Source organism: Rhineura floridana, chromosome 2 (assembly GCF_030035675.1).
Source record: "Rhineura floridana isolate rRhiFlo1 chromosome 2, rRhiFlo1.hap2, whole genome shotgun sequence".
Taxonomy (NCBI): Eukaryota; Metazoa; Chordata; class Lepidosauria; order Squamata; family Rhineuridae; genus Rhineura; species Rhineura floridana.
The window spans coordinates 102,221,663-102,233,017 of NC_084481.1; the positions used below are offsets into that span (position 1 = coordinate 102,221,663).

The window sequence follows — 11,355 nt, forward strand, 5'->3', positions numbered from 1 at the left end:
AACAGAAAAGGCTGTCCTCACCATAATATTGACCAATAACAAGGCTTTGAAATTAATAAAAATAAAATTGACACAGATTTCTAGGATGAATACAGCTTTTTAGATTAGATCCTCTATAGAAACAGTAGTAACACAGGAGAGAAGTAAAGTAAGAACACCAAGAAACATATAAAATATGTAATTCTCCATCTTTGAAGATGTAGTCCTGATTACACGTGTAGCCGCCACCACTGTATGCTCAGAGGCACATGTTACCAAATTCTTCAAAGCTACACAGGAAGTGGATTAGACTGTGAAAGACCAACCAACCCAAATTGTGTTTGCATTTTGACAAATACGTAGGGCAGTCCAATATCTCAGACAGGAGGTCAGGTCTTGTGCTTCCCTGGTGCATTCACAATAGCTGCCCAATTTCCCTGCTTTTTAAAGTTTGATAGAAATATCTGTTGGCTATAGATACATTCTTAAACCACAAGGTTTTTTTACCTATTAGTGAATTGAAATCTTATGCACACTTATATGACAAGTGCCACTGAACTCGGTGGGCTTCCTAAGCAAACATGCTTGGGATTATACTGCATCTACTAAACTCATGCTGCAGTACAGTAGAAAATAACATAAATCATGTATCAGAATCTTGGGCCTCTTAACACAAGGTGTATTTAATGCTTATGCAGAACAATAACCTGGACATCTGACAATGAGGCCCAAACAGCAAACCTTTCATCAAAATTATGCTAACTGAGGAGTTGGAAAGCGTGATCTCTGCCAGGAGCAGTTTGTGAGAAGAGGTGGGGAGGTCAGCACTATGCAGGCACATTAGCAGGAGTGCCAGATTGGCCCTCCCAGTGCGCCCACAGAGCACCAACCTCCATGCCACCCCACCCCTCTCCCAGGAAGTGGCAGCAACTCTGCTACCAGAGCACCATTCACTCCTGATCTCTGCCATAACTAACCCCTAAAATTACATTTCTGGCAGAAAATAGATCATTTCCCATTGATATGAGTTAATGTCAGATTTCTGACAACATTGCTACAGCCTTCCTGGGAGTTCTTTGCTGCTACCTACAAGATATATTTGAAGTGGCTTCAGAATTCACATGTTAAAACCATTTCCAACATTATATTTCTTTGCCTAGGCTTCAAAAACCCTCTGGACCTATTTAAACATTACAGTGGCCAGGGGAAGAACGCTTGCTTGATGCATTTCACATAACCTCTGTGTCATTTAAATGAGATGGACACATGGAAGCCCTTGCACAATTGTTATTATTTATTCATTAATTATTTATTCATGCCAAAATAGCTTCTAAGCAGTTTACAAAGTATAAAAACCAATTGCATATATGTTAAAACAGAATAATTAAAATAGACACTAAAACAATCCAATGAAAACAAAACAATTAAAACTGGAGACTCAGGCCAAGAGAATTCCTGTGTAAACATGTGCAATCTAAATCTAAAACAATCTAAAAGACTTCTTTGGATTGTGGCTTTAGAGTAGTAGATTACAGAGTGTGGCATTAGAGCCACAGATAATGTCAGAAGAGCAGAGTTTATGAAATCCATGTGATCTGCTTCCAAGTCTGGGCTTCATTAACATTCACTGTTTTGCCTCCTTGTGTTTTGCAGTTGGCAGCCACCTGCAATATTGAACAATCCCTTTTCAATGACTGGTTCAGTGGACATCTGAACTTCCAAATAGAGCACCAGTAAGTATGCAGTGTTTGGATCTGGAAGAGCTTTGCCAGTGACAGAAGACATATAAGATGGAAAACCCTCTGGGGAAACTGGAAAACCCATAATAAGGGAAGAGTGAAAAGGAAGGTTGTTGTTATGTTGCTGATTTTAAAAATTAATTTCTATCCCACCTTTCCACCATAGGTGCCCGAGGTGGCTAACAGCAATAAATATGATAACATGTACAGTATGATAAAAATCCACATAGCCCAGGTGTTTACCACAAAAAATAGAAAACAATTGGTCAGGAGATCCCAGGTGTGGATGACTTCTGCTAATATTTTAGTGCTGTACTGTCTGCACTGATGACAACCCCTTTCGTCAGCCATGTGCTTATGCAGCAGAATGGGATAACAGAACATTGAGGTGATGGACTGGGCTCTTTTTGCTTCAAGCTATAAGATGGGGACACTATTTTTGAATGCTTCCTGATGTTAAAAAAAAAAGTCCTTGCAATTAAAACCTGACACCAGGGAGAAGGGTTCTAACCCACACTGCTCCTTACAGGTTTTCTACTAGAAGAGATCACCCACCTGCAGTCTCAAATGGTGCAGTCCATTTTGCTGCTCGTGTAGACCAGTCCTTGTCCCTGCAGGCAAACATGTGAGGGAGTGCAGTGCATTTCCCCAAAGGAATGGTTTCTATAGGGTGGTTTCCTCATGCTTTTTCCTTTCTGCTTTATTAAAGCTTGTTCCCCACAATGCCGCGCCACAACTACTACAAGATAGCACCTTGGGTGAAGTCATTGTGTGCCAAGTATGGCGTTCCTTATGAAGAAAAACCTCTTCTGAAAGCATTCTCAGATATTGTTGGGTAAGAGGCTTGATAGGAATTGTCAGTGTGTTCACCTAGTCTTCTAGCGAATCTGAAGATGGTAAGACATCAGAAACACCTGCAGCCCATATGCAGCCAACCACAGTTTTTCTTCCCTACTCCAGCAAAACTTTCAACCAACCCATGTGCTATGCACACAAATGGTTGGCTCAGACATTTATAGAGCTGGGAATCCTTTGCAGGTGATCTTCATCAACTGGGATGATGCGTATGCCTTTCACTATAGATACACCATAGCATGAGGATATGGGCAGAACAGATGTACATTGAGGGGATGGCTTCTCATCCCTTTGGCACTTGTGCTATGGGGTCCTGCAGGGTTTAATGCTGTTCCCCATGCTATTTAATCTGTATGAAGCAGCTGGGATGAGTCATCCAGAGATTTGGGCCAAGGTGTCATCCGTATGCGGATGATATCCAGCCCTATCGCTCCATCTGAATCAGGAGAGGCTGTTCATGTGCTGGACTGCTGTCTAGAAGCAGTGATAGGCTGGATGAGAGCCAAAAAGCCAACATTATGTCCTTATAAGGCAGAGGCACTGTGGATAGATGGTCCTCGAGTCCAGGAATTCATAGGATGGGATTGCATTCCCCCTGAAGGAGCAGATGTATAGCTTTGGTGAACTTGATCCCCTACTGTTACTGGAGGCCCAAGTGGCATCAGTGGTGAGGAGTGCTTATTTCCAGCTCCAGTTGATTTGCCAGCTATGGATATTCCTGGAGCAAGATAGTCCACTGTCACTGTAATCCATGCCTTGGTAATCTCATGACAGGGCTATTTTTTGAAAGGAGCACCCCTTGAAAACTGTTCTGGATGCTTCAGGTAGTACAGAAGGTAGCTGGCTGGCTATTGAGTGAGGTGACAAAATGAAGCCATATAATGCCAGTCCTGAAAGCACTGCACTGGCCCAATTCATGGTGTTGGGATTAGCATTTAAAGCCCTGAAAGGTTTGAGTACCTGCATGTGTGCCTTCTCCAATATCTGCTGACTCGGGGTGGGATGGGGATAAGAAAATGATGTTTGTATTGCCTTGACTTTCTTGGAGGCAGGGCAAGATACAACTGTGACAAATAATAGTTTATAAAACAAAAGCCCTGCTGGAACCAAGCAATGGAAGGAGAGATAAGTAGTCCATGCACTGGATGATAGTCTTAATAGGCATTTAGATGCTCCTTTACAGTCCATTGGAACTGTCCAGGAAAGTGTCATTCAAGATAAGTCAATGCATCTTGATCATTAGAGGCAAGTGGAATTCATAGTATAAGTTGTATATGTTGCTATAAACATACCTTGTAAACCCAAATTTGGGAAGTGCAGTGTAGCCCTGTTCATATGCTCCCATGTGTAGTAATAGGAGTGGGAGTTAACTTCTGGTCCCCACCCCAATGTGGCAGCCTCGTTGCCACACCACACCCCAACCTTTGCACATGAACATGGAGTCTGAAAACTCTGTGCAAGCTGCTCCTATCCAGGGGCTCCATGTAAGCAGGATGTCCATGCAGTTAGATGCCTCCATTTGCATGGAGCTCTTCAGCAGCCTGTGTGAACGGTTCCTTTTTCAGTCCTTCTTCAAAAAAAAGTTGGGAGGGATGTAGTGAAAAGGATGCAACATTGGAGATAGGACTAGAAGCATGGCTCCACCCCTGTTGCTACACATGAGTGACCTACAGATAACTAAATGCATAAATAGGGCTGTAGAGTCCATGTTGACACTGGGATCATATGCATTTCTTTTCCTCCTCCTCCTCCTCCTCCTCTTAGGTCCCTAAGGAAATCTGGAGCACTCTGGTTGGATGCCTACCTCCATAAATGAAGCTGGATTTCAACGTGGGAGAAGGTGTTAGCAAAGGGGAGGGCTGGGACGGGGGTGTTGACATGTGTGTTCTTATTGTTCAATTTCAGTGTGTATCTGTGCGTACACAGCTTGAACGGAATTTCCTGTATTATAACACTGATGTTGGGGTGGGTTCAGGGGACCGATTTAAAAGAGAGGGTTTCAGATGTGTCAGGTAATGTCTATAGAAGATGGATGGAAAACACTGATCTTAACACATGATGGTTGAGAATTGGCCCAATAGCTGGGGGGGGGGATATTTTGAGGAGGAAAGATAGAGGAGGGAAGAAGCAAGTAGGGTGAGATACTCTCCTGTTCCTCTTCTTGAGACTTACTACTACTATAGTTCTAGTCTCTCAGGTACTTGGTTCATCTGCGCAGATTTTTTTTAAAGCAGTTCAGCTTCTGCAGATGTTTGAATTGCAAAACAGCAACAACAAGGAGTATGGCTGGCTCCTTTTAATGAAATAGCCTTAAATCAGCTGAGGCCCCATTCCCTTTAATGATGCTGGAACAAGAGGAAAGAAAAAATTAATTAATAATGATAATTATTATTTGTGAAGTACCTTGAAACACAAAACTGGCTGCTTTAGAAAACTCATAAAAAATACAGGTCCTGCATAATAAGTTTACATCAAGCTATAGAATTGGAAGGGACCTTTGGGGTTATCTGGTCTAACCCCCTGTTCATTACAGGCTCTAACAGGGATAATAAATGCCAGAAGCAAAACTTTTTAAAAAACAAACAGACAAACTCAGTAACAAAATATTGCCACCAACCTAATGGAGAGTTCTCTGGGGGAATTCTCTACTCTCAGCTTCTCAAGAGGAGAACTGAAAAACACAATTAAGTTATGGCTGTCTACTTTGCTCACAGCTAGGGCTTTTCATACATGTGTGTGTGCATCCTGACTTCTCCCTCTCTCTAGTTGCCACACTGTGTGTGTGTTATGTGCCTTCAAGTCAATTACGACTTATTGTGACCCTATGAATCAGCGACCACCAATAGTATTTGTTATAAACTACCCTGTTCACATCTTGTAAGTTCAGGTCTGTGGCTTCCTTTATGGAATCAATCCATCTCTTGTTTGGTCTTCCTCTTTTTCTACTCCCTTCTGTTTTTCCCAGCATTATTGTCTTTTCTAGTGACTTGAACAAAATTACATACACTTACTTTGCATTGAACTTTCTGCAGGCCAATTCCCATTCTCTACAATGAGGCTACATTGCACATTCACCCAAGATCACCCAGCCTGACCCAACTAGGGATGTGCTGATGGATACTTGGATGTGTATCCCTAACTGGATTGGGAATCAGGCACATAAATGGCTGCAGCATGCATGATTTGCCCATCAGGGTTGTGCATATGCAGTTCCAACAGAAACCAGACTTCCAGATGGGAACAGGGGTCATATATACAGTCCTCCCCTACTGTCTCGTGCCTGAGCAGCTGATTGGCACTACTCAGGATCTCTAAATCAGGGTTATGCATGAATAACGTTTGGTTGGGGCCACTAAGTTCTAGGCCCACAGGAGCATTCTGGTTGTAGTGCGACATTTTATAAAGGTCTTTCATGAAACAAAAACCTCTGCTGCATAGAGTGTCTTGTCTTCAAGATCAAGATTTGTTTCTGGATTCATTAACAGTGAGAAGATTCTAGGTATCTCATATACACTATTGCCATACAGATCAACCACCTTTTCCTTTTGTTTTGCAACCTTATCTAGCTCACAGTCTCTGTAACTGTTTGGGGCTCAGAACTTTAGGAAGCATGCCTCTTATGGTCCATGCAAAAGGTCTAAGAAAAGAAAATATTTTGCTAGGCAGTACTGCATTCATTGCATTTACCTGCAAGCACCATGGAGTGTTTTTTAAATAACCATAATCATAATAACTGATTCCTTTTGTGGTCTATGCTTACAAACCACTAATGTATGCTGCAGAGAACAGGCTTTCTCTGACTTTATTACTGATGTGAAAATCTGCAAGCCTTTAAGAAATATTTTCATCTTCTGATTTTTTTATATATATATATAATGTTGGTCACTCAGTGATGAGCAACCATCATGTGTTTGTAAGACACTTAGCATAAGGTTTGCCAAGACTATGGAAAGAGAGAAATGACCACACTGGGCTAGGCAGTGCCTTTCTCTAATTGCCATTCTGCTGACTACAACTGTCAATGCACCAAATTTCAGTGGAGGGGAGATACGCAACACTCCTATCAGTGGGCAAAATGTAGGATAAGCTGTTGACATGAAGGATTATGGGAAAGGGCTGTAGCTCTGAAAAAGCATCTGCTTTGCATGCAGAAGGTCCCAAGTTCAATCCCCAGCATCTCCAGGTATTGCTGGGAAATACTCCCATCTGAAACCCAAGAGAGCCACTGCTAGTCATTGTAGGCAATACTAAGCTAGAAGGATCAAGTTAGATGGTATAAGGCAGCTTCCTTTATTCCTACTTGCTCTCACTTAGGATTTCTAAAAGACAATGGCTTCCTTCCTCCAGTGTTTTTTGACCTGTTTTTTTACTATAAGGTGGATATTTTAGTGATCATTCAAATCATATTCTTTGCTGTTCTTGCTAAGTTTTTCATCTTAAATGTAGGGAGGTTTTTTTTTAATATGTGAGGTTTAATAAAGAGAGCCAGTGTGGTGTAGTGGTTAAGGTGTTGGACTATGACCTGGGAGACCAGGGTTCGAATCCCCACACAGCCGCAAAGCTCACTGGGTGACCTTGGGCCAGTCACTGCCTCTCAGCCTCAGAGGAAGGCAATGGTAAAAACCCCTCTGAATATCGCTTACCATGAAAACCCTATTCATAGGGTCGCCATAAGTCGGGATCAACTTGAAGGCAGTCCTTTTTTAAAAAATAAATGAATGTTCCCATGGAAGAAAGCAGCCAGAGAATGCTGTCATGGAGAACAAATTTATTCCGTGAGGCAGCTCAGTGTGTTGGAACAGTTAGGCGTGTGAATGAGGCACACATCTTAGAAGATGGTCCTCTGGGACCTTTTCCACCTTTCATGGATCTTACACTCTCATCTACCTATTCCAACACTATAAAGTACACTGGACTTCCACTTGCACTACTAATTACCAAAATCAAATGCCAGTGGGCCATTAGTGGAAAAGCACCTTGCCGCCCACACCCAGTAATTTTTTTTACTAGCCCTTAATGACTAGAAATGAATAAACGGGATAGCAATTCTTTCTGCTTCTAATGCCTATTCAGTGCCTCTTGACTACTTGGCAGGTAAGATAAATCTTACTTGCCACTGAGTATGTGTAGCTACCACAATGGAAGCTTTAGACCATATTTTACTCAAGAGCTTTTCTACTGAAAATTTGGGAACCTCTGGTTCCAGAATGAACAGAAACATTCAATATTATTTAACCTTCTTGGGAAATAATATAGGAAGTAAGTTGGCATAACAGTGTTAACACAATTGTATAAGGCCTTAATTTCTCTGGGCATAACCCAGCCAAATTATAAGCATTTGTAAATACCATTGGACAGTAGTCAAGGAAGTCCTACTCAGAGTAGACCCATATAAATTAATGAACCTGTTATGTCTATCAGCTTCAACAGGTCTATTCTGAGTAGGACTAGCATTGAATATCACCCATGGATTTAAATGTGAACAGTGTAAGCATGCAATTTTCATTCACCATGTAAGTGCGTAAATTTGGCTGATTCATGCCCTCTGCCTCCGTCTGGTTCCATGAATGTATTTCAGTTTCTCTGCTCCATCAGGAACGAGCATTTTTAAAAAAGTACTGTAGCATCTCCTATGCAGTCTTCCAAAAGGATAGCTCACTTGATCTGAAGTCTTCTGATTTCCTTATTTTTACTCTCCCAACCTTCGGTTCCAGAACAAATTCTACCATAGCAACTTTCTACCTTGTTTTGCTTCACCCCAGCACCACCTAAGGGATGAAGTCCATCTTGCTCAGATGTTTCCTATTTGCTTAGCACCAGAAATCTGGGGATTCAGCTTTCTCATATCAGTAGTCTTATTCTCATCATTTATGGGGAAAATGTAGGCTGCAATCCTATGCTCACTTACCTGGGACTAAGCCCCAATGAACTCTGTAGGACTTGCTTCTCAGTAGACATGTATAGGATTGCACTGTTAGTATATTATTATTAAAAATGTCAGTAAGAGACCCTGCACTGCGAATGCCTTTGGGAAATGGCAGTTGCATCCTCTGATAGCAATACGTAATCATTATTATTTAGAACAAAGAACAATCCACAAAAGTAGGGGCCAGTATGCAGCTATGCAGAGCAATTTGTTTAGTGAAAATGTAATAAGGCCTAAAGGAAAGAATGTAGATACAGGGAAGGGTGTAAAATAGATGTTCTTCGACCCTTGACTAAGACACACACAAATAGCTGCCTTTATTCTTGTTCATGAAAAATGACACAGAATGTTAGCTTTTGCATTGGGGGGAGATTCTGAGTGTCCCATTTCACTGCTCTTGCTGGAAAACAATGTTCCTCTCCTCCCAGGATAATTAAAGCACCTACTCCTTGGTAATGTAATGTAAATGCTAATGGGTAAATCCAAATGTCTGTCATAAGTTGTAAATACTGGGAATCCTGTGTTAATTTTTATGTCAGGCTTGCCTCTCACTAGTCCAGAGTCAATTGTTTCCCAAAAGCTGTGCATTTCCTCTGTCTTAGAACAGTCTTACAAAACATTAGCATAAAGTGTATTTGTCCATGCTTGCCCACGTTTGTGAAAACTAGATATACTTGGGACATATGGGTGAATTCCCTCATTTTCCAATGACATATTAGCCTCTGCCTAATCTAGTTTCAAAACCTTCCACTTGAAGAAAGGTGTTTATTCATTATTTTCCTACATTGTATTGCCTTTATTTCACCATAGACCCCAAGGCAGTGTCCATGTGGTTCCAAGGCAGTCACTGATTCAGGCACTGAGCAGACCCAGACCTGCTTAGCTTCAGCAAGGTGGTGGCCTCCTGTATAATATACAATGTTAGCATGGACTTAAATCCTTTCCTGGGCGATGAACTTTCAAATATATTTCCACACTGAGTTTGCCTTTCTAACTAGATTACCTGGGATATTCACTGAGCTTTGCCAATACTGTTGGACTAATGTGACTCTGAGCTTATTTTAAGCAACATAAAAGGTCAAAGCTTTCAAATGATTTGGCCATTTGCCAGGCAAAAGCAATTAAGTGTGTTTATATGGAAGTAAAATCAGAGCTTGGAAAAGTTACTTCTTTGAACTACAACTCCCATCAGTCCCAGCCAGCGTGACCACTGGATTAGGTTGATGGGAGTTGTAGTTCAAAAAAGTAACTTTTCCAAGCTCTGAACATGTCAGAAAAAAAATCTCACCCCCTCTCTGTCTCCCCTCCAGTCATGTAATAATGTAGTGGCATATCAAATACTTTCATTTTTTTAAATTGTTTTTCCATGAAGAATCATTACTAAATAGGCAGAATATGGGGTACGTTTTAGGCAATGGAATGTTCCAGGTGATGCCTTCTTAGCAAAAAGCAGCACATGTTCTAGGAATTGTTGCTTCTGTAGCAGTTGGAGTGTTCAAAGCTTAAATGGAAGCCAGCATTCCATTCTGGAATCCTTGGGAAAGTGTTCCAAAGAATGTGGGAAGTAAATTAGGCCAAGTCAGAAAGTAAAAGTATGTGAGAGAGGAACAGAGATATAAGAGAAGCCAGACTGTTTCACACTTGGAACTGTAAATAATGATGCAAAGATGCACCAGGGAAAAAGAGAAGATACATTCTCAAAAAATGTCACTTGCATCCTATCTGGTCTAGATCTGGAGAACACTGTATGCAAGAGTAGGCTGTGTACTACTGAGCAGATGACTAGATCAGGGACATGTTTTTCACATGCAATGAAGTGATTCTTTTTCCCTTTTAATCATAACATCCAAGCATATAAGAAAACATAAAAGCTCCCATTTCTTGATGTACTTGTATTGATTGTGTAGGTTCTTGGTCTCTTTAATATGGCTAAACGTGTGATGCATAGGCAGTTGAAAACATGCTGTGTTGGGCAGTCTGCAAATGTGGCACATGATATAGTATTTGATTAATAGTTCTAGTGCACAAATTCTGCTCTGACATTTAGCTTTGAAATCTCCATACAAACATCAGTCTTCAGTGGATAAATCTCCAGAAGTTTAAGCTCAAAAGCAAAAGCTCATTTTTCAACAATTTTTTAAGCCATCCAATCCTGTACATGGCTCTTTTTTCTTCTTCAAATAGAGTTATTCTAACAAACCCCATAAACCTACAGTATGGTCTAGTGGTAGTCTAAGAGGGCTTTCTTTACATACAGAAACTCCAACTTGTAGCAATCCTTAATTCAACTTTTTTTAGGAAATCGATTTTCTTATTTTAAAAAGTGTCTGCTGTTAAGTTCAATAAAATCATAGCTGTTGAATATATAAGTGGTTTGTGTCTTAATTATCCATATTACAATATCTGGTGTACACATAAAAATACATTGCGATTTCTCTAGTCAAAAACAACCAGGCATGTTAGGGAGAATTGATCTACTTTACCTAACTAACTAACCTGACAAGGGCTTCCCATGTTACTAATATTGTATCAAGGCTGAGGGCATTCCTTAATTATTGGATTCATAATTAAGGAACACAGTCATCCTGCTGTGTTCAGAAGGAACAGCTTTGGAGCTCATTTGAAGCATTTGAACAGATCAATCATGAACCAGCTGTAGATTTTACTGTGTTGGGTCCAGGTTCAGGGCCTGAGAGCGATCCTGTATCTTTAGGAGAAGAGAAAGTCAGCCAAGTGCAGGTGTTCTTGCAACATTGTAATGGGAAAAACCACAAGGTGGAATTCTCCCTTCCCCCTGCTCAACTTTTAAAAATACAGAAGACCCCTTGGAGTCCGCGCTTCACAACCAAGAGGTCT

At 41.0% G+C, this 11,355-nt stretch overlaps 1 protein-coding gene across 1 annotated transcript in view; it reads left to right on the forward strand.

Moving 5' to 3' along the window:
- Positions 1–10,845, forward strand: part of LOC133376903 (acyl-CoA 6-desaturase-like) — a 48,388-nt gene extending 37,543 nt beyond the window's left edge. Inside the window, exons 10-12 of the mRNA XM_061609844.1 lie at positions 1,633–1,712; positions 2,428–2,553; positions 4,338–10,845. Coding sequence (XP_061465828.1) covers positions 1,633–1,712; positions 2,428–2,553; positions 4,338–4,389 — 258 coding nt within the window. The 3' untranslated portion in view covers positions 4,390–10,845. The remainder of the gene's footprint in view (positions 1–1,632; positions 1,713–2,427; positions 2,554–4,337) is intronic.
- Positions 10,846–11,355: the final 510 nt, after the last annotated feature.